This window comes from Prionailurus bengalensis, chromosome D2 (genome assembly GCF_016509475.1).
Source record: "Prionailurus bengalensis isolate Pbe53 chromosome D2, Fcat_Pben_1.1_paternal_pri, whole genome shotgun sequence".
Classification (NCBI taxonomy): domain Eukaryota; kingdom Metazoa; phylum Chordata; class Mammalia; order Carnivora; family Felidae; genus Prionailurus; species Prionailurus bengalensis.
Window position 1 is genome coordinate 27,655,304 of NC_057351.1, and position 26,189 is coordinate 27,681,492.

Sequence of the window (26,189 nt, forward strand, 5' to 3'; positions counted from 1 at the left end):
AAAAAGAACAAAAACAAGAAGTAAATATGCTAGCAGTGGAAAAAAAGTTTGTTTTGTATGGTGTTTCTGTCTCCATGTCTCTCATCCCTCACCTGTCTGCGAAGGTCTCTTGTCTTCTTGCACATATTGTCTATTGCAATATTCAGGGTATTACTCCTTTCCTTTTTTCCAGTCTGAAAAAGAGGGGAAAAATAGCATAAGCAATGGTATCAAATTACTCTTTATCACTTAGCAATTTGCTTTCTAAATTTCCTGAAAATAACAGCTTGAAAATTCAAGAATAGGTTTCAAAACTGCTATGATATTGCATATGATTCATGAGCACTTCACTTAAGACTAAGTAGAATGGTGATTAAAGCTCACATTATTTTCTTCCTTAAGCTTCTGTAATATTTCTGATACAGGGCTGGGTTGCATTCAGTGTGGCAGCCGGCAGAGCATTATCTCCAAGAAACTCTGATCTTCATTCTTAACAAGTCGACTTTTTAACCTCTAAGCATGCAATTAGCTTAAAAGCATTAGATGCCCAATTTGTCAACTTCTGTGGGAGTTTCTGAAGTCATTTTCATGGTGTATTGTGTAAGTTATGCAGAGCCATATTGGAGTTTTGCTAAACACTAAATAAAATATGCAGTGCAAATTCATACAATTTGCAAAAGTTGACCACAATTTTAGCTGACAATATTCCAAGAACAAATTGTTTCAAGTAGGAACTGGACGCTGTTTTTGGCTCTTTAAGATAATTTGTGCAACACCTTTTCATTTTTTAAGCAGAATAGTTCTCTGTTATATCCTTAACCTAAATCTTTAGGCTATTAAGCACACAGAGAGTCACCTTGGTTGGTATTTTCTACATATTACTTTTGTGGGAGACAACCGAATTGAATCTAATCATACTTTTTTTCAGTGCTATCTTGTATAAAAAAGATTGAAAAAAATCATTATGCGATTCACCTCTGAGAAAATTGCTACCATTTAAATTAATAAACTGAAAAGGGCTCTTGAGAGGAGACCTTGAAAATCAGGATGGTAAGTTTAAGCCTCTGATAACTGAGGGAGTTTACAGCACAGACTCCATGAAGAAGGAAACTGAGGCAAAGTATAGCCCATTAGGCAGTGTGTCATATATTGCACCCAATGACTACATTCACACATAAATCCATAGCTTCCAGTGAAAAGACTTCTTTACAAGAAGTTCAGAACCATCTGTACTCTATCCCAACCTATCTTTTTTAGTCCTATATTCTGTCACATCTTCTCAAGTACTATTCTTCCCTGTAACAATATTCCTAGTCATGTCTATCTCTTCTCCCAAGTCCTTGTATATATAATGTACTCTTGACTTCAGCAAGTGTCTACCAAAATAACCTGCTGTTAAAATCCACCTGTTCCTCAATGGTTTCCATAAAGAGTTTTCCCCACCAACTCTGCTCGAGTAAACTCTCACCTTTCCTTGTTCCAATAGCACTTTGAAAATTTCCCAATATACTTGTTTCTATGCAGGTTCATCACTCTTACAATACTGTTAGCATCTTGATATTGACAAGTAAAGCTTATTAAGCTTATTTTTTTTCTATTCCTGAAAGTAACTTGCAGATGACTTACTGAATGGTGTTGACTAGTCCTCTATAAGGACTAGTCCTCTTTAAGCAGGATGGGACTATTTCTCCCATTTTGAACTTTATTCAAAACACAACATGGTTTTATTAGGGGCCTACCAAATGCCAGGAAGGTGCCATACTAGATGCTTGAGGAGATTTTAGAATCTACCCATCAAGCACAGCTAAAATCCTCTACTAGCTGAGGTTACTGGTACCCACCTAAACCTCAGTTACACCTAGATTTTCTCAGTAATGGTGTTACTGATATTTAAGATGGAAAAAAAATCACTATCATTTAAGATCATCACGCACTGCAAGATGTTTGGCATCCATGGGCCCCTGTCTACTAAATTCCAGTAACAATTCTTAGGTACTATGATAGCCAAATATTGGTCACACACATTTCCAGATGCCTTCTAGGGGAAAACACAATAGAGGCCTAATAAGTCTTTTACCACTTTTTCTTTTTGACAATGAGTGTGCAATGTGTACATGATGGAGACTGTATCTACTGAGGAAGTGGAGAGAAGAGGGAGGGAGAAATAGAGATAAATAGATGTCAGAGCAATAAAAGCAATGGTGGCAATTACCCAGATGAAAGTTGTGGCTACCTTTACAGCTCCTATGCAGCATTATCCATGGTAGCAGTAGAGAATTATAAAAAGTTAATGCAGAGCCATGTAAGGCAATGGCATAAACAGATACACAATGGGCTATATAAGACAGTTTCTAATTTTACCTAAATAACCTAGCCCATATTTTCCAGTTTCATGCAGTGTAGCTTTGGTTGTCTCTTTCAACTTTATGAAAACAGAGATAATCAAAGGAGTCAGGGGTGGGACAGACGAAGGGTCCCCACCCTAAGACACACAGGACATCATAAATAATATGGGAGATTCCTGCTGTGTTGATCATAGAAACTCACTAGCTTCTGTGAGAAGATTCATCAAAACAAGTAAAAGATGTCAACCTTCTTAGAGCAAATCGCAGTGGCATATAAAATTTCAATAAAGGATGACAGGAGGCGACAACCTGAAGGGATTAAATAAGGACTATAAAGATGATTTCCTAATTTCTACTCAGAGCTTAATCTTAGTTAAAAGTTTTTCATTGGGTCAAAGACATTTTGTTCTCTAGGTAATAATAAACAGCCCCTATCATTACAGAAAGTATAAACTCTTCCCTTCTTCTTTCCCTGTATCCTCCCCCCAACCCCCACCTTTCTTCTTTTCACCTCCAGCTTTTTATTGGGTCCTTGTTCTATTTATCCAGATTTATTTGGCTCAGTCAAGCCATTTTATGCCTCTTTATTCCTTTTGCATGGCATAAAAATAAATAAAGCAAGGAGAAATAGTCCCATCCTGCTTAAAAGCCCTCATTCCTTCTGTTTTCAAAGCCTTAACAAATCATCAGGCAATGAGCTAGGACTGAAGGTGAATTGTGTATACTGAAGTAAGGGACAGAAAGGGCAGGATATTAAAACATAACCACAGATAACAGTCAGAGTCTGCCTACATTCTAGGTACTCAGAAGAGAGGATGCTTCTTAAAGGAGACTTGATAGGAGTCATCATTAAGTCAGCACAATCCCGCTAATGGAAAAGGTACCACTCACAGTGGAGTACCAGGTGAAAAACAGAAAACACAGCACAGATCAGCACTGTACAGGGAAAGCAATCACATTCCTCATAAGTAAATAAACTGTCAGGAAAGACTTTATTGAAAAGAACAGCTCTGAACATAGATTTCATTCAGTGAAATGCCATTAAAAGTTTTATTGCACGTTATAAATACTGTCCCAATGTGATCCAGGATTATAATCTCAACTATGAATATTCCATCAAATCTGTCTCACCATTGCTCCCATGTCACTACCACAGTTAATTGCACTCTCTCTTGTGGTTCCCTTAAAGCTGCCCACACATTTGGAAAAAGTCTCTTTATAAATAAATTCTCCTTGAATTATCCTAATTTGAATGTTCCATCTGTTTTCTGTTGGGACTCTGCGAGGGAGAACTTTCTACACTGTGTTGTCCAACATAATAGCCACTAGGCACACGTGGCTACTTAAATTTAAATATAAATTAATTAAAATTAAAGAACATTAAAAATTCAATTCCTAAGTTCCTTAAAGTAGGCAATAGCTACATGTGTCTGGTGGGACTATAGCGTATAGTACAAATACGAACACTTCCCTCATTGCAGAAAGGTATATCAGACAGTACTGTTCTAAAACATCTTTGTTTATTCAGATATATAATTAGGTTCTACTTTTACACAAGTCATCTTTTATTTGAGAATAAAATAGTGAGCAAGAAACAAAAAAAGCCCAACCCTCAAGGTGTTTACTCTGGAAAATAAATTTAAGGTCTAATTATGCTCCTTCTTCATTCTAAACACCATCACCCTATTCCCATTGCTGATGGAATTAATAGCAGACCCTTGATCATGGCATTCAAGGACCTACTCCCATATTTACTCATCAAACATTAATGAGATGCCTTAATGGGCCCTTTATTTTTCTTTAAGTTTATTTATTTATTTTAAGAGAGAGGGAGAGTACAAGCAAGGGGAGGGACGGGGGGGGGGGGGGGGCGAGAGAGAGAGAATCCCAAGCAGGCTCTGCACTGACAGCACAGAGCTCATTGAAGGGCTTGATCCCATGAACTGTGAGATCATGAGCTGAGCCAAAATCAAGAGTCTGACACTCAACTGAGTGATCCACCCAGGAGCCCCTGAGCCCTTTATTTTCTCACAACACAACCACAACTCAGGAACTTTTCCCCTATTAAAAAACTCATTTTGCACTTTTGATCTCTCCTACATTTCTGATCATGGACTTCTTTTAAGACTCAACTAAATTACTGAATTTTACATGAAGCTTTTTTTTAATCTTCTCAGTTGAAATTCATTACTTCCATGATACTCTTATATTTTTATACTTCTTTTATAACACTTTGTTCAATAAACAATTCAACCTATTCAATACTTCTTTATTTTTTATTGTCTACTAAATACCAGGCACCATACAAGGACCAATGATACATTAGACCTAATGCCTGCCTTTGAGGAGCACACATGTCATGCTAGAAACAGACATAAACACAACATTTAATAGAGGTATCCAGGGTAACCCATGGATCAATGGGAGCAGCACTCCCATTAAGAATGAGGGAAAGATTCCTGAGGAAGTAACAGTTGAATACTGGAAGGCAGGTAGCAGTAAACCAGGAGAAGATAAAAGAGAAGGCCATTCTAGGTGGACAGAGACAGATAGAGCAAAGGCAAAAGTCTTTAAAGAGTGTATGGTAACTAGCATAAAAAGTATGAGGGGAAACCAGATCCTGGAGGTTTTTGCCACATGAAGAAATAAGGTTGATCTCATAGACCAGTAGGAGTCACAGAAGTTAAGCCAGTGAATGACACAGAACATTATTCAAATACATCAATCTGGCTGGAGTCTGCACAATTTATTTAAAGAGATTAAGGACAAGGACAGGCAGAGGAGTTAGACAGTTGCAGCAACAGTGCACAGAAAGAGGAAAAGTGTTAAATTAATTCACTGGCAGTCAGGATGAAGAAAACGAACAGATTTAAGGACTCCGAGTAAACCGGGTAAGATGATGACTGGTAGATGCCGGGGGTGGGTGAAGAAAAGAGGACAATGTAGGCTGGCGTCCAGGTTTCTGTAGGTGATGATGGTGTTGAACTGGTCATTTTCAAGGGAAATCCAGGTCAATACAAGGATAATGATATCAGTTTGGGAACTGCTGAAGGGCCTATGAGGAGCTCATTTCTTTAGTATTCACCCTTCGGTGAACTGCTTACCTGCATGCATCTCTCTCACTAGACTGTATCATCCTTGAGGGAGAGAAACTTCTCACACATAATTTGTCCCTCATAACATCTAGCACAGTGCTTTGCACAGAGTAGAAGCTCAAAAGTTATTTCTTGAATAAATAGAGAAAAGAAAGACTGGATAAAGTTAATCTTTGGCAAATTCCATAACATCCCTGGGCCTTTATTTCCACACCCATAAAATGAAGACTTGCCCCAAATTGTTCCTTTATTCCTTTCTAATTTTAAAATTCTGTTGAAAGGGCCATGTTCTCTAAAAAAGCAGAATTACAGAATAATATATTACTTTTATTGTACAATGTTTTTCATAAGCAACTGTTGAAAATGTGTTGGAAACAAGGCATAATACAAATCTGTAATGATACAAATAAAAGGAGACATTTGAACTAGGAAGGTCATGATGTTGACCTCAAAAAAACTATGAAGCTTCAAATACTAAGGGATATGAAAGGATATTAAAGCAAATGAAAATTTATCTAATTCATAATCAAATGAAAATGTTATCAGTGCAGAGAGGAACCTTGTGCGGAATTTAAACATCAAGAAAAATGTTTTTGTTGTTGTTGTTTATTTTTTTCTTTTTTCTTTTTTAAATGTGTGCCATCGCATTCAACCTTTTAAAATGACACATTTCTCTTTAAATGGGAAATCTTCATCTCATGGTAAAGATGAAGTATAATGCCTTTAATTTAGTTCTTCTCTGCAGAAATAGCTTTAAAAATATTTTATGCTTAACACTTAGCAGAGGCACAGATTCTAGTCCACTTTTTTCAGGCATGAAAGACATACAAACAGACAAGCATAAAAAATGAAATCTATTCTAGAATCTCACTCTACTGAATGGCATGTCAGGAAAACATCCTGACAGAGTATACTAAAAAATATTTCTAAAACAAAGTCTGTGCCATAAGACTAAAACTAAAACAAACAAAGAAAAATTAACTTTGAGACTTGAAATGAGGTTTTTTTAAAATAACTTTATCAAGGACACAGGTTAAAGACTGCACAAGTATCTTGAACTTTTATATTGTTGGGGAAGTAAAATGCCACTCCGTGCAAAGCCTGCTGGGTGGACTGAGAATCAGGGAGAGGGAACCAGCTAAGTACTTTACATTTATTGTCTGGAATGCCATTCACAATAACTGTTCACACATTTGCATATGAAGACATTGAAGGCTCCGTTAATTTAAATATCTTAATGTAGTAAGTCATAGGATCAAATTGAGCTGTGTCTAATCTGAGGCTTTATCCACCATACTGTAACGACTTGAATGAGCTGTAACTTAAACCCGAATTAATATTTTATGTAAATTATATAAATTTGTTTCTTAAAAATAATGAGCAGAATAATATAGAAGTTTGTGGAGACAGTTAAAATTGTGTTTGATGGGGCGCCTGGGTGGCTCAGTCGGTTGAGCGTCCGACTTCGGCTCAGGTCACAATCTCACAGTCCGTGAGTTCGAGCCCCGCGTCAGGTTCTGTGCTGACCGCTCAGAACCTGGAGCCTGTTTCAGATTCTATGTCTCCCTCTCTCTCTGACCCTTCCCCGTTCATGCTCTGTCTCTCTCTGTCTCAAAAATAAATAAACATTAAAAAAAAAATTAAAAAAAAAATTGTGTTTGATTCTGTGCTCTAAGATCATTTGACAGCTATGTGTCCTGAGCCAAATTACTTAATTCTTCTAACTCTTAGCTTCCTTATCTTATAAAAATAGATAAAATACAGTAATTATATTATAGAACTATTATCAGACACTACGAGATGAAGGATATTCAAATTCTGGCAAGTAGTAAATGCTCAAGAAATGTTAGCAGTTATTATTATACCTACCAATAGTGTCACCATTGTTACTAATGCTTGCATTTTCTGAACTACACCAGTTGGCTGTTTTCCTTATTCTTTTCCAAACACTAAGCTTTTATCCTCGAATGTCCTGATGATCACTCCTTGTTCAAAATTCTTACCTCATAACTCGAAACAGTTTAAGCACCTCATCTTCTATTTCATCTTTTCTGACTTTCCTCAGTAAAAAATAAAGCATTAAAAATTAAAACCTCCTTGGGGTGCCTAGGTGGCTCAGTCTGTTAAGCATCCAACTCAGGTGATGATCTCATGGTTCATGAGATTGAGCCCCGCATTGGGCTCTGCAATGATAGTGCAGCAGGCAGACCCTGCTTGGGATTCTATATCTGCCCCTCCCCCCTCGCAAGCGTGCAGGCACACACTCTCTCTCTCAAAATAAATAAATGAACATAAAAAAGAAAAAGAAAACCCTGTCATTTGCATTTCTACAATTTTCCCTACACTTTTCAATCATAATGCTTGCAAAATGTCTTGTCACCTTCTATTTACACTGTGCCTCATGTTTTTTAATTTTTTAATTTTTTTTAATGTTTATTTATTTTTGAGAGAGAGAGAGAGAGAGAGAGAGAGAGAGAGAGACAGAGCGAGCAGGGAAGAGGCAGAGAGAAAGGGAGACACAGAATCTGAGGCAGGCTCCAGGCTCTGAGCTCTCAGCACAGAGCCCGTCACGGGGCTCAAACTCAAACTTGAACTCAGGAGCTCACGAGCTGTGAGATCATGACCTGAGACAAAGTCAGACGCCCAACCGACTGAGCCACCCAGGCACCCCTGCCTCATCTTCTAAATTGTCAAGTCTTAACTCTAATCTTAGGATCTACTGCAGTGTTCTGCACTCAGCTAATGGCTATAGATAAAATAAATAAATGAAGAAATGGTTAACTACATTTTTATTGATAGTAAATAATATTCAAATAGTTTTATTTACATGTTTATATTTTAACAAAAGTAACTAATATTCACCCTGTTAGCTGTCATATGCTCTATCCAATCAGTATTTTTATTCAGAGATCATTGTCATTATTCCCTACAAGAAGTCTAACATAAACTTGGCATGAGAATGAAATTTAATCTGTGGATCAGAAAATGAGAGCTCTGAAATAAGCTCCCTGGGTGACCTTAACCGAGTTGAATCACCTCTCTTGTCCTTAGTCTCTGCATCTGTAAAAGGAGGCCATTGCAGTAACTGATCTCTGGATTCAGAGTCCCTCCTGGCTCTAAGAGCCTGTTCTCTGTTGATGTATATAGTCTAGTGCACCTCTAGTCTAGTACTGAGAACAGGACACTGCCTCCTGTTGCATGTGTCCTCGGACCAGAGATGCTTATGGACACACACCAAACATGAAAGAGATATTCGTGGGTTTGCACTACAATAAAAGTCAAATTGTTTTACTGGTGATGTTACTAACCAATCTTAAATCTCAGAGATGGATATAAACCACGGCCTTCTCTTTTAAAGATATTGCCTTGGAAAATCAGTCACACATACATGCAAGTACAGATGCAAAGATCCACTGCAGTGACCGATAAGTAACTTGGCAAGAGACTGAAGAGTCAGGAGAAACCTCAGACTCTATTTCCCCCTGGCTCTTTCACTATTTCCACCTCAAGCTATACTGTTTTGTGATAGCTTGCCTCAATCCCTTCCTCCCATTTCCCTCCCTCTTCCTTCCCTTCTTGTCCTTGCCGCAAGCCCAACAAACTCTGGAACCAACACTGGTCTTAATAGGGAGAAATTAAAAAGATGGAGTTTATTAATTTCAGTGATTCAGCATTAAACTAAACTTGCTATGACCCCTGTTCTAATGGGTTTCAAATTTTGCCAGCTCCTAGGTCAGTGACTGTTTCTATAAATCATGCTATGATTACTATTAAATAAAGGGAATATATTCAAAATTGAAGGTTTTACTTAGGTTCAGGGCAGGATCCAAAGATATTGTGTACATTAATGGTTTCTAAATTCCCATCTCAGGACTCATAAGGTAAAAATGCAATCATACAGATAATTGAGTTATTTATTTATAAGAGTTGTCCTTTAATCTGAGCGTTTTCACTTTTTATGTTAAACTTTTGTTGTTATTTCTTTTATAAAATGATGGCTTTATTTAATGGTACAGTATCTTTTATTTTTATACTATTTTTGACATACCAAAATAATAGAAAACCTCTCAGCTTCACAGGTTTTGTCTCTGTGTGTGAGAGAGAGTGTACCTTCTTTGTTGTTTCTGTTTGCATAAATCATAGCTTTGGGGATTAATGGTTTAAAGCAAAGAAATAAGTCTGCCTCATCACAATCAAAATTGACTAAATCAGTCAGTTGTGGTATTGGTATACAAACAGATTAAAATAATGTCTCTTCCTTTGAAATTTGACTTATTGTCTCGGCTGTTCAGGACATTTTATATCAATTGTGTTGCATTTAAAATAACATTTGTGTTAAATTGCCATTAAAAGTAGAATAGGATCAGATAGATATTCTTCGAATCTTAGTTCCAAGACTAATTAACAAAGTGACCACATGCTAGTTAGGTAGGCTAAGCGTCAGCCTCCGCATCTATATGAAGACAACAATACCTGTTTGAGGAGTTGTTGTGTGAGTTAAACAAAATAAATGTACATAGACATGCAAGGCCGCAACTGCCTTACTACTGACATTTAATAAATTCTCGTTATTATTAGCAATACAAACAGTTATCTGTAAGATCACTGGGGGTATAGAGCAGAAATTAGTTTTATTCACTGCTATATTTCCAGCAGTGGCTGGCTGTATTAGATGCTCCGTATTTTTTTGATTTGAATAATTTCAAAAAATGACTGAACTGATAGATGAATTAATGAACATATGAAACACCATACAGACCTATTTAAGGAGGATTTGCCATGGTCATCAGAAAGACTGTAGAGATCATGTTACTGAATCATTGACAATACCATAATCTTCACAGGAGTCAATGTAGACAAAATATAGAGAGCCAGCCAGGCCCAAGTTCACAAGTCCTCTTATTTTAATTAATGGTTAAATTGCACATCATGTCTTTACTGACATTTCATTTTCCAAAATCTCTTTATTGAGTCATTGTCAAAGGTTATTTCAGAAGGTGGTCTGGCTCATTCTAGAAATCTTTTTGATTTTGTGATGCTTGACCCAGAAGCCAGCTTCAGGAGACTGCCTACCAATAAAATAAACAGGCTTGATGCTAATATAAGGGCATCTGTAAGAAAGTAGAACATGATATTTTATGCTGTCAATTATACCTTGAGTTCTTATGGCAAATATCTTTTTTTATCATATTAAAAGCCACTGCCAGAGTCTAATAAGTAATGACATGGCATTAAACACACAATCCAAACAAATAATTTTCCATCTTTTAAAAGGAACAACTGTACTCTAGCAATTTTTCTGTCTCTACAATGCTTTCGGAGGTAGAGTATTAAAACAATACTGATCTCATTAAAATTTTATCTTGTCATTTCTACAGTTTCTTAAGTATAATTCTTATTCTTTTTATTTCCTGAGCCAGGTTTTCACAGTTTAATTATACTCAATATGTCAAACTTCAGCCAACAGTGAGCTTTATGTAGTTTATTATAGACCATCTAACAAAGTGTTTCTGTGGCCCATACATACAAAATATAAACCAGATAGATTTCCACTATTCTAATTATTGTTTTCACTTTCACCATTAACTGTACCCTGTACCTTGCAGACATGTTTATTTTTAATACTATAAAATAAAAATACAACAGATTTATTCTTTAATGATCAAAATAAACACTTTCTGTCATTGTTATCTTCAATTAGAACTTTCAAGGTTCATAAGTCAGAGTCAGCTACTGTGGCAAGGATAAAACTTAAATAAAGATAAGTGTTATACTTTAAAGATGTGAATGGAGCTAGAGATTATTATGCTAAGCAAAATAAGTCAGAGAAAGGCAAATACCATATGATTTCACTCATATGTAGAATTTAAGAAACAAAACAGACAAACATAGGGGAAAGAAAAAAAAAGGAGAGGGAGGCAAACCACGAAAGAGACTCTTAATGGTAGAGAACAAACGGAGGGTGGCTGGAGGGGAGGTGGGCAGGGGAATGGGCTATGGGTGATGGATATTAAGGAGGGCTATTGTGATGAGTACTGGGTATTATATGTAAGTAACGAATCATTAAATTCTACTCCTGCAAGTAACATATAGTGACACACTATATGTTAACTAGCTAGAATTTAAATAAAAACATGAAACATTAAAAAAATAGTTTGCACTTTAAAGAAACTTGGCATATGAAAATTTTTCCTTCAAAATACATTAGCAGGTAATAATTTTCTTTACAGTTGAAATTTCTTTACCAATAATATGATATAAATAGAGCAAGTCCTCTTAGCCTACTGAAAATAATTTTTGTTATAAAACTTGATTTGTGTATACATCTTTAACAGAGAATAATCTCATAAGCATAATCGAAATTCTATGCAGTCAAAACAAATATTGACCTACATGGTGTAACTGAAGAAGAACCAGTGACTCCTGCTTGAAAATATTCTCTTCCTCCCCACACTCCTACCTCCAGACCCTACACAATAAATAAAATTTTCCATTCTTCTTTTCATTTAAAATATTGAGCTTTAACTAATGCATCAAGATGCACATAGGGAATTTCACACTGATGTGCCAGACCAAGATAACGATTTTCAAAAGAAATAATTAAAAGCCAGTTACAGGACTCTGAAACCTCAAATCTATAATGAAGATATAAAGGTGAAAATGTGTGGAGACTGGGGAAGATTTTATGGAAAGAATTTATATGAACAAAGCTAATTTAGGATTCCCATCCTCCTCCCTACATCCTTACCCACATAAGTCTGATAAAAGAGACTTCAGTGGGACCATTTAGAAAGTATGGTGTGAATCCCTGGCAGCTGAGATTCAGTGGGTAGGTGTAAACTCTATCTTGAGAAATCTGATGAGAGGTGGCTGGCTAGTTGCTGATGAATAACCAGAAGTGACTGAATTCCAATGTCTGAACATTTTCCATGCTCTAGATATGAGCCTCATGCAACACAAAACTGGTCTGGGGTCGTCTTGGTTTTATTCCCAAGACCATGTTTTTTTTTCTTAATCTTAAATCTACCTAGGTTAGTAAATAATGAAGAGTTATAGAAACTGCTGGATTTTGAGAATAAGCTGTCAGTTGTGGGAGAATTTACCACTCATATCAAGCGAATTACAGGTAAAATGTGGACCTCCAAGGAGGTCATGAAATTACCCATGCTTATTTTTCCATTTGCCCCTCCAGATCCACTCACCATCCCTTTCACCACACCCTCTGCCCCTGCAGCCTAGATTTCATACAGATACTCCCTTGTTCCCTGTTTTCAAGTGGATTTGGACAATAAGAGTCATAAGAGGGTGGGAGGGGAGTAAGGGTAAGATATTTATCTTCTTATTGCTACTCTCAGGGGTTGCTCTAAGTTGACCATGTTTCTCTCTTGAAGACCACAACACTTGTCAGGCAGACTTCTCCATAAAGAGACCCTCTTAGGTCCAGGAACCACTCCCTCACTTGTTCCTTCAGGCCTAAATATGGGTGGGCTCCTTACAGTTGCTATGCTTCATCCCTTGTTGATCCCCCAAACTTGTCCACATCTATGTAAATAAGCCCTTTAATACATTTTCCTCAAATTATCAGCTTGACATACCCTGTTTTCTCTTGCTGAGACCCTAACTGACACAGTAAGTCTTGGGGGAAAGTCAGTTTTCAACACACAGGGAGCCACTAATAGCTTTGCTATTCCCCTTACCTCTCCTCTTTCCCCTTGCTTCATGCCAGAAAAGGGGGGTGGGAGAAAAAGCCAATGACTTCTCTTCCTCAACTATTGATTTCCTACCTGCAATGGGCCCAAACTGTGGGAAATTTGGGCCCAATTTAAATCAAAATACACGTTTGGACAATTACATTCTAACTACTGATTAGAAAAAGAAAGTGACACAAAACACCTAAGATAACTAAAAAAAAATGTTTGACATTTCTTTATTTTTCTTCCAGGATTAGGTGAAGAATTTACTACACTGTATAAAATTAAAGGGATAGTGGGGAAGGTGACTGGGTGACTCAGTCGGTTAAGCTTCTGACTCTTGATTTCAGCTCAGGTCATGATCTCATGGTTGATGGGTTTTAGCCCATGTAGGGCTCTGCCTGCTCGGGATTCTCTCTCTCTCCCTCTCTCTCTGCCCCTCCCCTGCTCGTGTGTGTGTGTGTGTGTGTGATGGAATATTACTCAGCCATAAAAAAGACGAGATCTTGCCACCCTTTGGCAACATACATGAACCTAGAGGGTTTTCTGCTACGTGAAATAAGTCAAACAGAGAAATACAAATATTAAATGATTTTAATTATATGGGTACTCTAAAAAAACAAAACAAATAAACAAACAAATAAAAAGCAGAAACAGACCCATAAATACAGAAAACAAACTGATGGCTGCCAGAGGGGAGGTGTATAGAGGGATGGGCAAAATGGGTGAAAGGGAGTGGGAGATATAGCTTTCCAGTTATGGAATGAGTAAGTCACAGGAATAAAAGGTACAGCACAGGGAATACAGTCAATGATATTGTAATAGCCTTGTATGCTGACAGAAGGTCAACACACTTGTGGTGAGCACAGCATAATGCATAGACTTACCAAATTAGTACAATGTACACCTGAAACCAATGTAACATTACATGTCAACTAGACTTCAATTGAAGGAAAAAAAGTGACAGTGAGAGATAAAAAATATAATAATGATATTTTACTTGCTTTTTGGACATCCTAGTTATTTGAGTTTTAAACTCCAAAAGCTGCCGTGGAAGCATCCACATGTTGGAAATCTTATTGGGAAGGAATAGTAGGAAGAAGGGGATTTGTTAAGAAATACACCAAATATTGACCATTCTCAGAGACCAAGCATCAGGGTGGTGTTTAAGTCAGGCAACGGGAAGGGAAGCCATCAAAACAGATAAGACCTGAGGACAGTGACTCCAACTTAGAGTGGTATCCCAGACTCACCTAGCACTCTGCTAACAGAATGAATCATGCAAATTTACAATTCACAATGCGACTTCAAAGAAAATCCTTCTATACTCAAATTGATAGTTCTAAGACTAATTCTAGATACATCTAAATTTTCTTCATTCATTGATGCAGAGAAAAAAAATCTCTACTCAATGAGTCAGAGAAGTGGGTTTAAGTCTTAACTTTTCCACTTACTGGATGTGTAAACATGAGTAAATCACATAGTGTCTATGGGTCTCAGTTTTCTCTTCTGTAAAAGAGGGTAAAGGAACAGACTTCTTGGGGTCCCTTCCAGATCTGATCTCCATCTATCAAACAGTACTACTGGAGATACTTACTGCCTTCTGGCTGTATTTCCCTACAAGAAAGAACATTTTTGTTTTATTTCTTAAGGAGAAAATACTAGTGGAGGAATATTTTGAGTTCATTGGTCCCTCAAAGTGGAGCAACTTACCTGGTGAGTGAGGTTGGACATAAGTTGGGGAGGACTCATTTATAGCCCTCTCTTGTGGGTTTCTCTCTCTTTCCTTCTCTGGCTTGTCACTCCCTCCGTGGCAGAATGTAAATTCTCAAGGAAGTACTGAACAATCTTTAATTTAGGAAAGAAGGAATAGGAACCCATTTTAGGACCAAGCCTAGTCTCCTTGTCTAGTTTTGTTAGTTCTAATCCCCCTTGAAGGGATGAGAAGCAAGTGACAGGCCACAAGGACAGCACAAAAGTAGGCAGACCCTGGAGGCAAAAGATATTCTCATTCTCTATACGATCAGCAAGATTTACAATGAAATATCATTTGGCCTTTGGCACATGTCATAAATGCATCTGCTACCACATCCTTTCAAAAATGCAAACATAGGGAGTGATTCTTCTACAGACCACTAGTACACAGAGATTTCTAAGGTCTTTCAGTAAAATTTAATCAATGCTATCAAACAGATCCCTGAAAATATCCATGCATCTTAGAGGTAAAACTAAATACTGTATATTCAAAAGGGAGACTATAAAATAACCATTTGAAATGTGGCTATAATTCCAAATAAATCACTGCCACTATTTTACCATCTCTTCAGGCGATTTATATGTCACTCTTGATGTTAACGTTTGCAAGGCAAACTAGGTAACACCTTGGGTTCATTATTATTTGGTACCAAAAAAAAAAAAAACCAAGTAAATTTAATTTAATTAATGATATCATCTAATTTTGGTCAAGAGGGGTGCAGAGTCTTACATGTTAATTTTTTTTTGTTTGTTTAATGACCACTGCTCTTCTTCCCAAGGGTCAAGTTTCCCCTTAACTGAGGCTGTGCAAACTGGCCTCCCCAGCAGAAGAGACAGATATCTTGGGAGTCATAAACCAAGTCTCTCTGAGCTGGGGTGATTTGGACGTGGTGTTATATATCAGTTCCAGACGTCAGGGAAGACTGATAAAGCAGCACCGAGCTCCCAATGAAGCACAGCTGAGTTGCAGGAGATTGCTGTGATGATAATCGCCAGAACAAACCATAAATTCTGGACTCAGAATTAGGAATGGCCTGTAAACATCAAATAATGGGTGTCTAAATTGAAAATGAAACTATCTGTTGCCTGTAATATTTCTTGCAGTGTGGCTTAGAGAGTCAGTAAGTAAGAGACAGGCATGATCCTTCTCAATGTCTGCTGTTAGAAAGCTGAGGATATTAACTCCTCCTTCCATCATCCTCAGGGAAACAGCTAAATGAACTAGCTAGAAATCATGGGTCATAAAATACAGATATAACATTATGCAGTAAGAACATTACAGGTTAACAAAAAAATTCAGAAACACACAAATATTGCATTTGAAGAACCATACTAGCAATCATTGAAAGAATGAACTCAAACAACTGCCCTGGGCCAGTCTTTCACAGTCACCTATATATAAAAAAACAAAACTTGATTTTCTTGCACCTGATTGTAAGGAGGTGTCAGTCAATTTGGTGTGAACCTAGATTACACAACTATTTTAAGGATATGGAAGTTGAGGGATCCTGGATAATTACAGATGGGTACAGTTGAAGCTGGGCTATAAATATAAGAAATGTTTAAGTACTTTATTAAGTAGGTAAGAATCATATGTAATAAGCACATTTTTAATTCAGTGGGATACTTTATAAACAACAAGTGTGTTAATTAGTACAAGCATGTGAAAAAATAATTTTTTCTACCATTTTATAAGTAAAACATCTTTTCACTGTATTTATATGCTTACTAAAACTTTGTTCTTATGAAAAAACTAAAGTCAATATTTATGGATTAAAGGCATCTAAATTCACAAAAATGCACTATTCCTCCTGCTAAATCAATGTAAGCATACAATCCATTTAACAAGATTTTAATTTTTATGACTTATGGAAGAACAGAATTCTGTTCTGTGAGTTCTGATACTATAGACAGAATACTATAACAGAATTCTGTTATAGTACTATACTATACTATACTATACTATACTATACTATACAGTACTATACTATATACAGTACTATACTATAACAGAATTCTGAATCTTGTGAGTTCTTGATACTATAATTAAGTGGAATATTTTCTGTATTGATAAGACTAATATTGAGCATGAAGCAGTAAATGGTAATGTGGGGTGGGAGTAAAGGCAGTGTTGCTGAAAATATCTGGCAAGCAGGCGTGTGTGAGCACCACACTTCAGCACAGGCATAAGCACTCAGGCGCTAGAGACAGCAGGGTTAGGGGCTGCGGTCTATCAGTTGAAAGTATCCACATATTTAAGTAATCAGTGCTCTGGTATGTGTAGGATGCTGAATGTTAGCTTGGTAGCACTTGCTGTTGGGAAAGTGAAAAGATATTAAAACTGATACCTAGAAATTGCAAGTCATACCTGGTGACCTTTTTTTTTTAGTTTTTTTTTTAAATTTATTTTCAGAGAGAGAGAGAGTGAGAGAGAACAAGTGGGCGAGGGGCAAAAAGAGAGGGGTACGGAGGATTCAAAGAGGGCTCTGTGCTGACAGCAGAGAGCCCGATGCAGGGCTTGAACTCATGAACTGTGAGATCATGACCTGAGATCATGACCTGAGCCGAAGGTGGATGCTTAACCCACTGAGCCACCCAGGTACCCCACAGTGATTGTTTATTAAGCATTGTGCCTTAATTAGGCAGTGTTTCTATCTAATATATATATATATATATATATATATATATACACACACACACACACACACACACAAATATGTACATATATATACACACATGTACATATATATATGTAAGAATATGTATATATACACATGTGTATATATGTGTGTATATACATGTGTATATATATTGTATATATATACATATATACACACATATATACACATATACATATGTGTATATATGTGTATATGTGTGTGTGTGTATATATATATATATATATATTCTCTATCCCCACGTCTATAACCCTACAGGCTGGGAATACTCAAGTTAAAGAGAAAGTAAGCTTATAGACAAAAACATCATTCCTGAATTAACAATAAAATCATACGTGACCAATATTTTCCAGAGTATATAGAAAAGAAAAGCAGAGGCTAAAATATACCAAAAACATAACAACAATAATATCAAGTGTTAATAGTTTACTTATAATGTACCAAGCACCCTATTAAATAATTATTTTCTATTTTGGGGATAAGCAAACTGAGGCTCAGAGGAGCAAACTGTTCCTCATAATACAGAGGTAGCATATGATGAAATCAAGCTTAGGGCTAGGTACACCTGAACCTTAAGATTTTTATTGCTATGTTACATTGCTCCTATATTGCTAAAAACTTGGTTCTAAAAATGTATCTTACAGTTATTAGATTAGCATATATTAACTTAAAAGTGCTCAGGTACAAAAAAGCAATATCCCAGCAAAGAAAATGCAGGCAAGAGCAGTATGAGACACAAAAGGGGACCATCAGGCAATGGAAGAAGAGGCACAGACTCATCCAGAACATGGTAAGTTCTTAGCATCCTTGGTACAGAGGAACTTGCTTAATATCAAAGAACCACTGTAGAGTGGTTTATGAGATGTCACAATTAATGTACAATAAAATATATATTATTCTCATCTTAGGGAATATGATTGGTCACCTAGTCAAATACTTTTATTGTGCTAATAGAATTTGAACCAAAGGACATTTTCATGTTCAAAACCAAACCCTGACCTTGCCACCCAGACTTGATCTCTTCACCACCAGCTATGAAGGGCCATACACTGGGAATCCAGATACCACTGGAATTCCTCCTTCTCCCTCAAATAGCTCATCAAGGCCTTTCATTTATACTGCTGGATCCATTTATTTTTCTCTTCACCACCACTATCTTAATCCATTATTGCCTGGGCTACAGTCACCATTCTCTGGTCTACCTGTAACTTTTCACCTTCCCAATCTCCTAGCCAATGCACTCTCCACTCCATAGTGCGATTATAAAATAAATAAATAATTAAAAATCCTCTTCATGTCACGTCCTTCTCTTTAAAACCCATCAGTGGTTTCACTTCAAAGGATTTAAAACATGGGCCCAATCCTTACATCCTAAATCTCCTAAGATCTTACATCCTAAAGCCGTGATTTGGCCTTTGGCTAACCATCTTTCCAGCTCCATCTCAGGCCACCTCTTTACTATTTGTGTTCCAACTATGAAGGCTTTCCAGTTTCTTAAATATTCATTCCCTCAGTCTCCACAGGGCTCTCTTCATGCTGATCTCTCAACTCGGAATTCCCTTCCCACTCCCCACCTCCTATAATCCTATTCTGGTTATTTCCTACTCTTTCTTACCATCTCAATTCCAATGCTGCTTCTGCAGGAAGCCTTCCTAGTCTCACAGCTCTTGTAAATGCTTATTACAGATTATAATTATAAATCCATTTTTGTGATTAATTGATCCATGTGTATCTCTCCCAATAAGTAGCTGGAAATATTAAGAGGGCAAAGGCCTGAGTAACTTCTGTTCACTACTTTCTCCCCCGCACTAGGTATATATATATGCCTAACACTTACACTCTGCAATAATTATTATTGAATAAGTTAATGAATTAATTGGTTACATTTAAATGGATACTGGGCATTGTTTAATGTTTATTTATTCATTTTGAGAGAGAGAGAGAAAGAGAGTGAGAGAGTGAGAGAGTGAGGACAAATGGGGAAGGACACAGAGAGAGAGAATCCTAAGCAGGCTCTGCACTGTCAGCACAGATCCTAATGAGGGGCTCAATCTCATGACTATGTGATCATGACCTGAGCCAAAGTCAAGAGTTGGATGCTGAACCGACTGAGCCATCCTGGCGCCCCAGATATTGGGTATTTTTATGAAAATATTAGGACTCAATGGACCTTATTACTATCAAGATTTTCTTGTCAAAGTAATACTCTGTAAAAAATACTGTCTTCTCAATGCTTAATTCTTTATCAGTGGGCATTGAGAACCATTATAAATGTGTACATGTTTAATTTATACAACTGCAAAATATATAAGATTTCACTGGGAAGACGGCACATCATATGAGTGAATAACAATACTTCTTTAGGACTATTTTGTAAAATAATTTTAAAAGACTGGTAATGTTATACTTACAAACTATCAACTAAGATGACACATTTACCAATTGCATTTATTTCACCAGTTGCCTGAGTAGCTTCAATGTACCAAATGCTGATTTAAAATATCTCATTTTCTTAAAAAAAAATACACACACACACACACACACACACACACAACTTCCTTTAACATTTAGCTTGTAAAGGAATTACCTTTTTGTGAAAAGGGGTAATTTACATTTGGTCTTGTGTTGAGGTTAAAAAAGGTACTTGAAATCAATAATCATTTATAATAACAACTATTATCACAGTGTCTATTAATATTCCTCATAGTCCATTATTTTCAATGTATGGCTCATCATCAATAATTCATATAAAACATAATTTTAAGTATTCCAGAACAGTGTTTTCTCAAATTTAAAGTGCATAAGATTCTCCTGGAGATACTATTAAAATGTATATTCTGATTCTTTAGGTCTAGGTGGGGTCTGAAATTCTCATTACTAACAAGTCCCAGGTGATACTGATACAGGAAGTCCAGGAACCATACTTTGAGTAGTAAGGATAAAAAACAAACCAAATACTCATATCTAAACCCCACAGTGTTCAGATACCCAACATTTTCTGCTCTTTTTCTTTTTGCTTTCTATTCTCTCACACATACATAATTGATTTAAGGTTATCAATGCCAAACCCTCAGAAGTCAATCACCACTTGGTAACCTATCCCACCTATCTGTTTTTGAAATATCAAAATCTATCCTGCAGTAGTATTAAGCAAAGTTATGAAAGATAGCATCAGGAGTAATTATAATATTTTAGAACAAATTTCAAAAAATTGTATAGTCTCCAAGCCTGGGCAGGAGTTTGCCTAAAAGTCATTCTATACAGATAATTTCTTTTCTAGAGGTTCACAGGAGTATTGAAAAGTTTCAGCTGTTGCTTTTCATTAACCAACAGAATACAAAAAACAAAGGAATCTTAGTAAATATGTACAGAAATTACTTAATTTTATAGAGGTGGAAACTAAGTCAGAAACTCACCAAATTTAAACAGCTAGTGAAAGATAGAACTGATATGAGTTAGGTTTATAATCTGCCAATTTTAGATACTGAATGGTAATCCAGTTATATAGTATTTTTATAATTTGAAATTCCTACCATGAAACTGGCTGGCAGCAATTTTTAGCCCAAAATAAACTTGTCTAAATCACGATCACCTAATTCTCCAATATCTAGTGTACATCAAGAACTCTGCTACTCTCTGTATACGGTTTTTTCTATTTCAGTAGCCATACAATTTCTTTCACTATTTTATATAGTAATCTAATAGTTCTATATATACATAACTCAGTGCTCATCATGCCCCATCACCTATTTCATATATCCCCCACCTACCTCCCCTCTGCTATCAGTTTCTTCTCTATAGTTAAGAGTCTGTTTCTTGGTTTTGCCTGTCTCTTTTTTTCCTTTGCTCATTTGTTTTGTTCCTTAAATTCCACATAGGAGTGAAATCACATGGTATTTGTCTTTCTCTGGCTGCCTTATTTTGTTTAGCATTATACTCTTTAGCTCCATCCTTGTTGTTTCAATTAGAAAGGTTTCATTCTTTTGTAAGGGTGGATAATATTCTATTGCATATGTATATGTATATCTTCTTTATCAATTCATCTTTCAGTGGACACTTGGGCTGCTTCCATAATTTTGGCTATTGTAGATAATGCTATTATAAACATAGGGGTACATATATTCTTTTCAATTCTTTTTTTTTTTTTGAAGGCAAATACCCAGTAGTGGGATTACTGGATCATCGGACAGTTCTGCTTTTAATTTTTGAGGAATCTCCATACTGTTTCCCACAGTGGCTGCACCAGTTAGCATTCCCACCAACAGTGTATAAGGGTTCCCTTTTCTTCACATCCTTGCCAACACTTGTATTTTGTGTTTTTTATTTTAGCCATTCTGACAGGTGTGAGGTGAGATTTCATTGCAGTTCTGATTTGCATTTCTCTGATGATAAGTGATGTTGAGCAGCTTTGTGGGGTGTCTGTTGGCCATCTGCATAGCTTCTTTGGAGAAGTGTCTCTTCATGTCTTCTGCCCATTTTTTAATTCAATTATTTTTTGGTTGTTGAGTTGTATACGTTCTTTATATACTTTGGATATTAATCCTTTATCAGATACGTCATTTGCAAATATCTTCTCCCATTCAGTAGGTTGTCTTTTAGTTTTGTTGATTGTTTCTGTCACATTGGAGAAGTTTTACTATTTTATTTTATTTTTAATTTTTTAATGTTTATTTATTTATTTTTGAGAGAGAGAGACAGAGCACGAGCAGGGGAGGGGCAGAGAGAGAGGGAGACAAAGAATCTGAAACAGGTTCCAGGCTCCCAGCTGTCAGCACAGAGCCAGGTGCAGGGCTCAAACTCACAAAACATAAGATCATGACCTGAGCCAAAGCCGGACGCTCAACCCACTGAGCCACCCAGGTGCCCCAAATCTTTTTTATTTTAATGTAGTCCTAATAGTTTAGTTTTGCTTTTGTTTCCACTGCCTCAGGACCCATATCTAGAAAAATGTTGCTGTGGCCAATATCAGAGAAATTACTGCCTGTGCTCTCTTCAAGGATTTTTATGGTCTTTAATCCGTTTGAGTTTATTTTTGTGTATGGTGTAAGTTTCATTCTTTTGCATGTAGCTGTTCAATTTTCCCAACAGCATTTGTTGGAGAAACTGTTTTTTCCCTTGACTCTTTTCTTGAAGATTAATTGACCATACACTCATGGGTTTGTTTCTGGGCTTTCTGTCCTCCTCTACTAATCTATGTATCTATTTTTGTGCCAGTACCATACTGTTTTGATCACTACAACTTTGTAGTAAAACTTGAAATTATTATTTACATTTAAATGAAGTAGATATAGCTTCAGATATATATAAAACATTATGAGTGGTAGAGTTCATATTCTTTATATTATACTACACACTAAATATTTTAATGTTTCAGTGTTTTTTAACTTTTTTATTATAACATCCTTTGAACTTGTGTTATTATTTAGATGTCTATTAAACAGGCTCATGACATCTGCTCTGTTGATGTGTCAGTATAGTAATGTTTCTGCAACTACATAAAGAGCATTTCTATTTATTCCCTGTATTGGGATCACATTCTTAACCTTTATCCCTACTGGAGTTCTAACATGCTGGTTCTCATATGAGACATTAGTCACAAATACATTAATACACACAAGCAAGTTTGGAATTTGAGCCACTAAAAATCAAAGTATCCCACTCACCTTCTGTTGAGGCAGCCATTTAATTGCAGGCTAGTATATTTTAATATTAAGCATTTAAGATCAAACTATCTGGCCAGAAATAGATCCTGAAAAACCTGGTTAAAGCAAATTAGACCATGGTTTAGAAGGGCACAGAGACAGCATGGTAAGAGAACCAGAAATGTAGAGAAGATCCCATAAATCTCTAATCAAATGCTTCAATTTTTAAGCCTTAAACAACAACCAGTTGGGAAAATGTCATGAATCAAAATCAAGTATTAAGCAAGTCTAAAAACACTCTGAAAGACCAGTAAATATTAACAATGGATGGGTGAGTGAAGGAATAAATAAATAAAATAAAACTCAGCTGTATCCAAAAGCACAAAAGCTTCTGAGTCCATGAGCCATGTGACAAAATAAACTGATCTCAGCAGGATGATCTAGCCATCACTTTCCAACAGTGTCAATGCTTTAACATAGACCACACATATTCTGAATTATCTACATTTTTCATTATTATCACTTTTATTATCCTTCAGCATTATATTTTTGCTTCTGCATTTCATCTTTAAACACATGACTAACTATTCTTTGGGTTTAGAGTCTGTTGACACAATTTGAAAAACAAAAAACCTGGAATTAGTGAAGAGCTTGTTAATTTGTTATTTCCTACTGAATAGCAAGAGCAGAAAAGTCCATTTGTTGACCACCAAGGTGCCTCAAGTGATTGTTGTTTTCTTTATTTCCAGTATTTATTCCCAATTCTTGAGACTCAGCTAAAGTCCCCTAGCAGAAGAGGCATATTTCTTGAAGCTGGGAAGTAATTGAAATACACCACTGAATACTAGTATGGTGGCAAAATACCTTCAGCTAGGTGGTGGTTAAATTATGTTTCCCAGGATAGCAATCCTGCATTTACACCACACTAGCAGCCCCACAAAGATACAGTTCACTGCCTCAATGGATTCAGCAATAAAAAGGAACACATTTAAATACTAAAGCCATTGTGCATGAATAAATGGCAAAATAAAGGAAACCCTTTAAGTGCTTTCCAGCAGTTTAACCCAGAACCATTCAATTTCCCTTTATTTGTTCCCCTCAATAACTTTTTTCCCTAGGTAAAGCTGGGAGAGCACAGGGCCATTGTGACCTTGAATTTGGTACAAGGCCAATAATACATATTGACACTGTCAATAGCTATATATCTGTGATTTTCCTGTTTAAAGGAGAATTTTTTTAAGGGAAAACCATGGGTTTAGGGCTTGCTCTTCTAAAGTTTCTATGATTGTCTTTATCTGAGACCTTAGGTTATTTATTTCAGCTCAATTAGGAGAGATGGAGTTAAGCTCATGGAACAAGGAAAGTAAGTTAAGCTGAAAATTAACATAACAATTATTTGCATGTGTAAAATTTCATAATAATTTCACATATATCACCTTATTTAATATTCCCTTCAATCTTATAATGTCAACAAGCCAGATATTAGAGCACTTGTAAATTATTATAGATTCATTAAGATATGTACTTCAACTGGCCTTTGATATACATTTTGCCACAAAAAAAACTGTCAACACTGTACAAGTTACTGTTATCCACTTTCTTCTTGATAGGTTTGGTAATTAGCTCAGCAGAGATGAGTTACCCACTTTGCAGGTTGGAACTTTCAAAAATTTGCTATGTCTCCATCGTCAATGAAGAATTAAAGCTTGAAAATACCAAATCTCATTTAGCTTGCACATATTACTCAGTCTGTGCTAAGTTTTCAATAAAAATACCCATGAACACATACTTTAAAAAGTTGATAACTAATAACAATACTGATAACTATGTCTCATAGTTAACCTATGTTTAGAAGAATTGAATACTGTTATTTAGAATCAGTTCAGTGTTTTAAAGAGTGAACTGATTTAAAGGTCAATTAAGGAAAATTAGACAATAATAGTACAGGTAGTGTTTAGATAAGGAAAACAATTGTGAAAATGGTATAAGAATGATGGAAGTTTAGGTAACTCATTTCAGGTACAACTATTGTAGGCAAGGAAAGGGTTGTGTATCCCAATTCTGATCAGTGGCTCTATTTACAACTAGTTTGAAATTCCACATCTCAGAAAATATTGAGTAGAAAATGAAGGGAACTGCATTGCATTCTAGGAGCTGAAGCCCAAACAAGTAAACTTCAATAAGTAGAGTAGTTCTACAAAAAGATTCTAAAATCAGTGTGGAGTGAATATGGTAGTATTTTGCTGTATACTTCATCTGATTAATGTCTCAGAAAGCCAAAAAGTAGGAATAAACAATCATATTTCTGGCCTGTTAAGCCATATTAAATAAAAGCCTGCTAGACATCCGCAGTTGTTCTTTGAACCATACGCATTAATCTGTCATCCCTCTATAGATCTGAAGGATGATTCAGCTAGATAAACAAAACAAAATGTATAACCAAATAGAGCAGAATTATATATATATATATATACACACACATATATATATACACACACACATATATACACATATATATGTATACAGAAGTAATATATATATATATATGTATGTGTGTGTGTGTGTGTGTGTGTGTATATATATATATATATATATATATATATATATATATACTGTTTCTTACTAAACACAAATCCATGAGAGAGGTTTCCTTATTCATAGAATAAAAAGGAAAGGGGAAAAATGCATGGTTTAAAAATTACAAAGAGGACCTTAAAGCAAGCTTTGACAGAACCAAAGTCATCTGCCAATAATTTAACCCACTGTTAGGATAAAATTCAACACCCTTAAAGGAAGACTAAAATAATCCAGAGCCTCTAAAATATGTAATCCACAATGTTTTTACAACAAAAATTAAGTAGGCCTATTTGGAGCAACAAAAGGCCTAATGGTGGTCCCAAAAAGAGAATATAGAGAGAAAGAGACCAAGGCAATATTAAAAAAAAATACTGGCTGAGAATTTTACAAGTTCTTAAATTCTGACAAAAGAAAAAAAAACCCCACA

The 26,189-nt window shown here is 36.0% G+C and overlaps 1 protein-coding gene across 2 annotated transcripts in view; it reads right to left on the minus strand.

Annotated features, from left to right (window-relative positions):
• Nucleotides 1-26,189, minus strand: part of CTNNA3 (catenin alpha 3) — a 1,753,506-nt gene that overhangs the window by 857,232 nt on the left and 870,085 nt on the right. For both annotated transcript variants that reach the window (XM_043596448.1, XM_043596447.1), the window contains exon 8: nt 93-173. In XM_043596448.1, the coding sequence (XP_043452383.1) occupies nt 93-173 (81 nt within the window). The remainder of the gene's footprint in view (nt 1-92; nt 174-26,189) is intronic.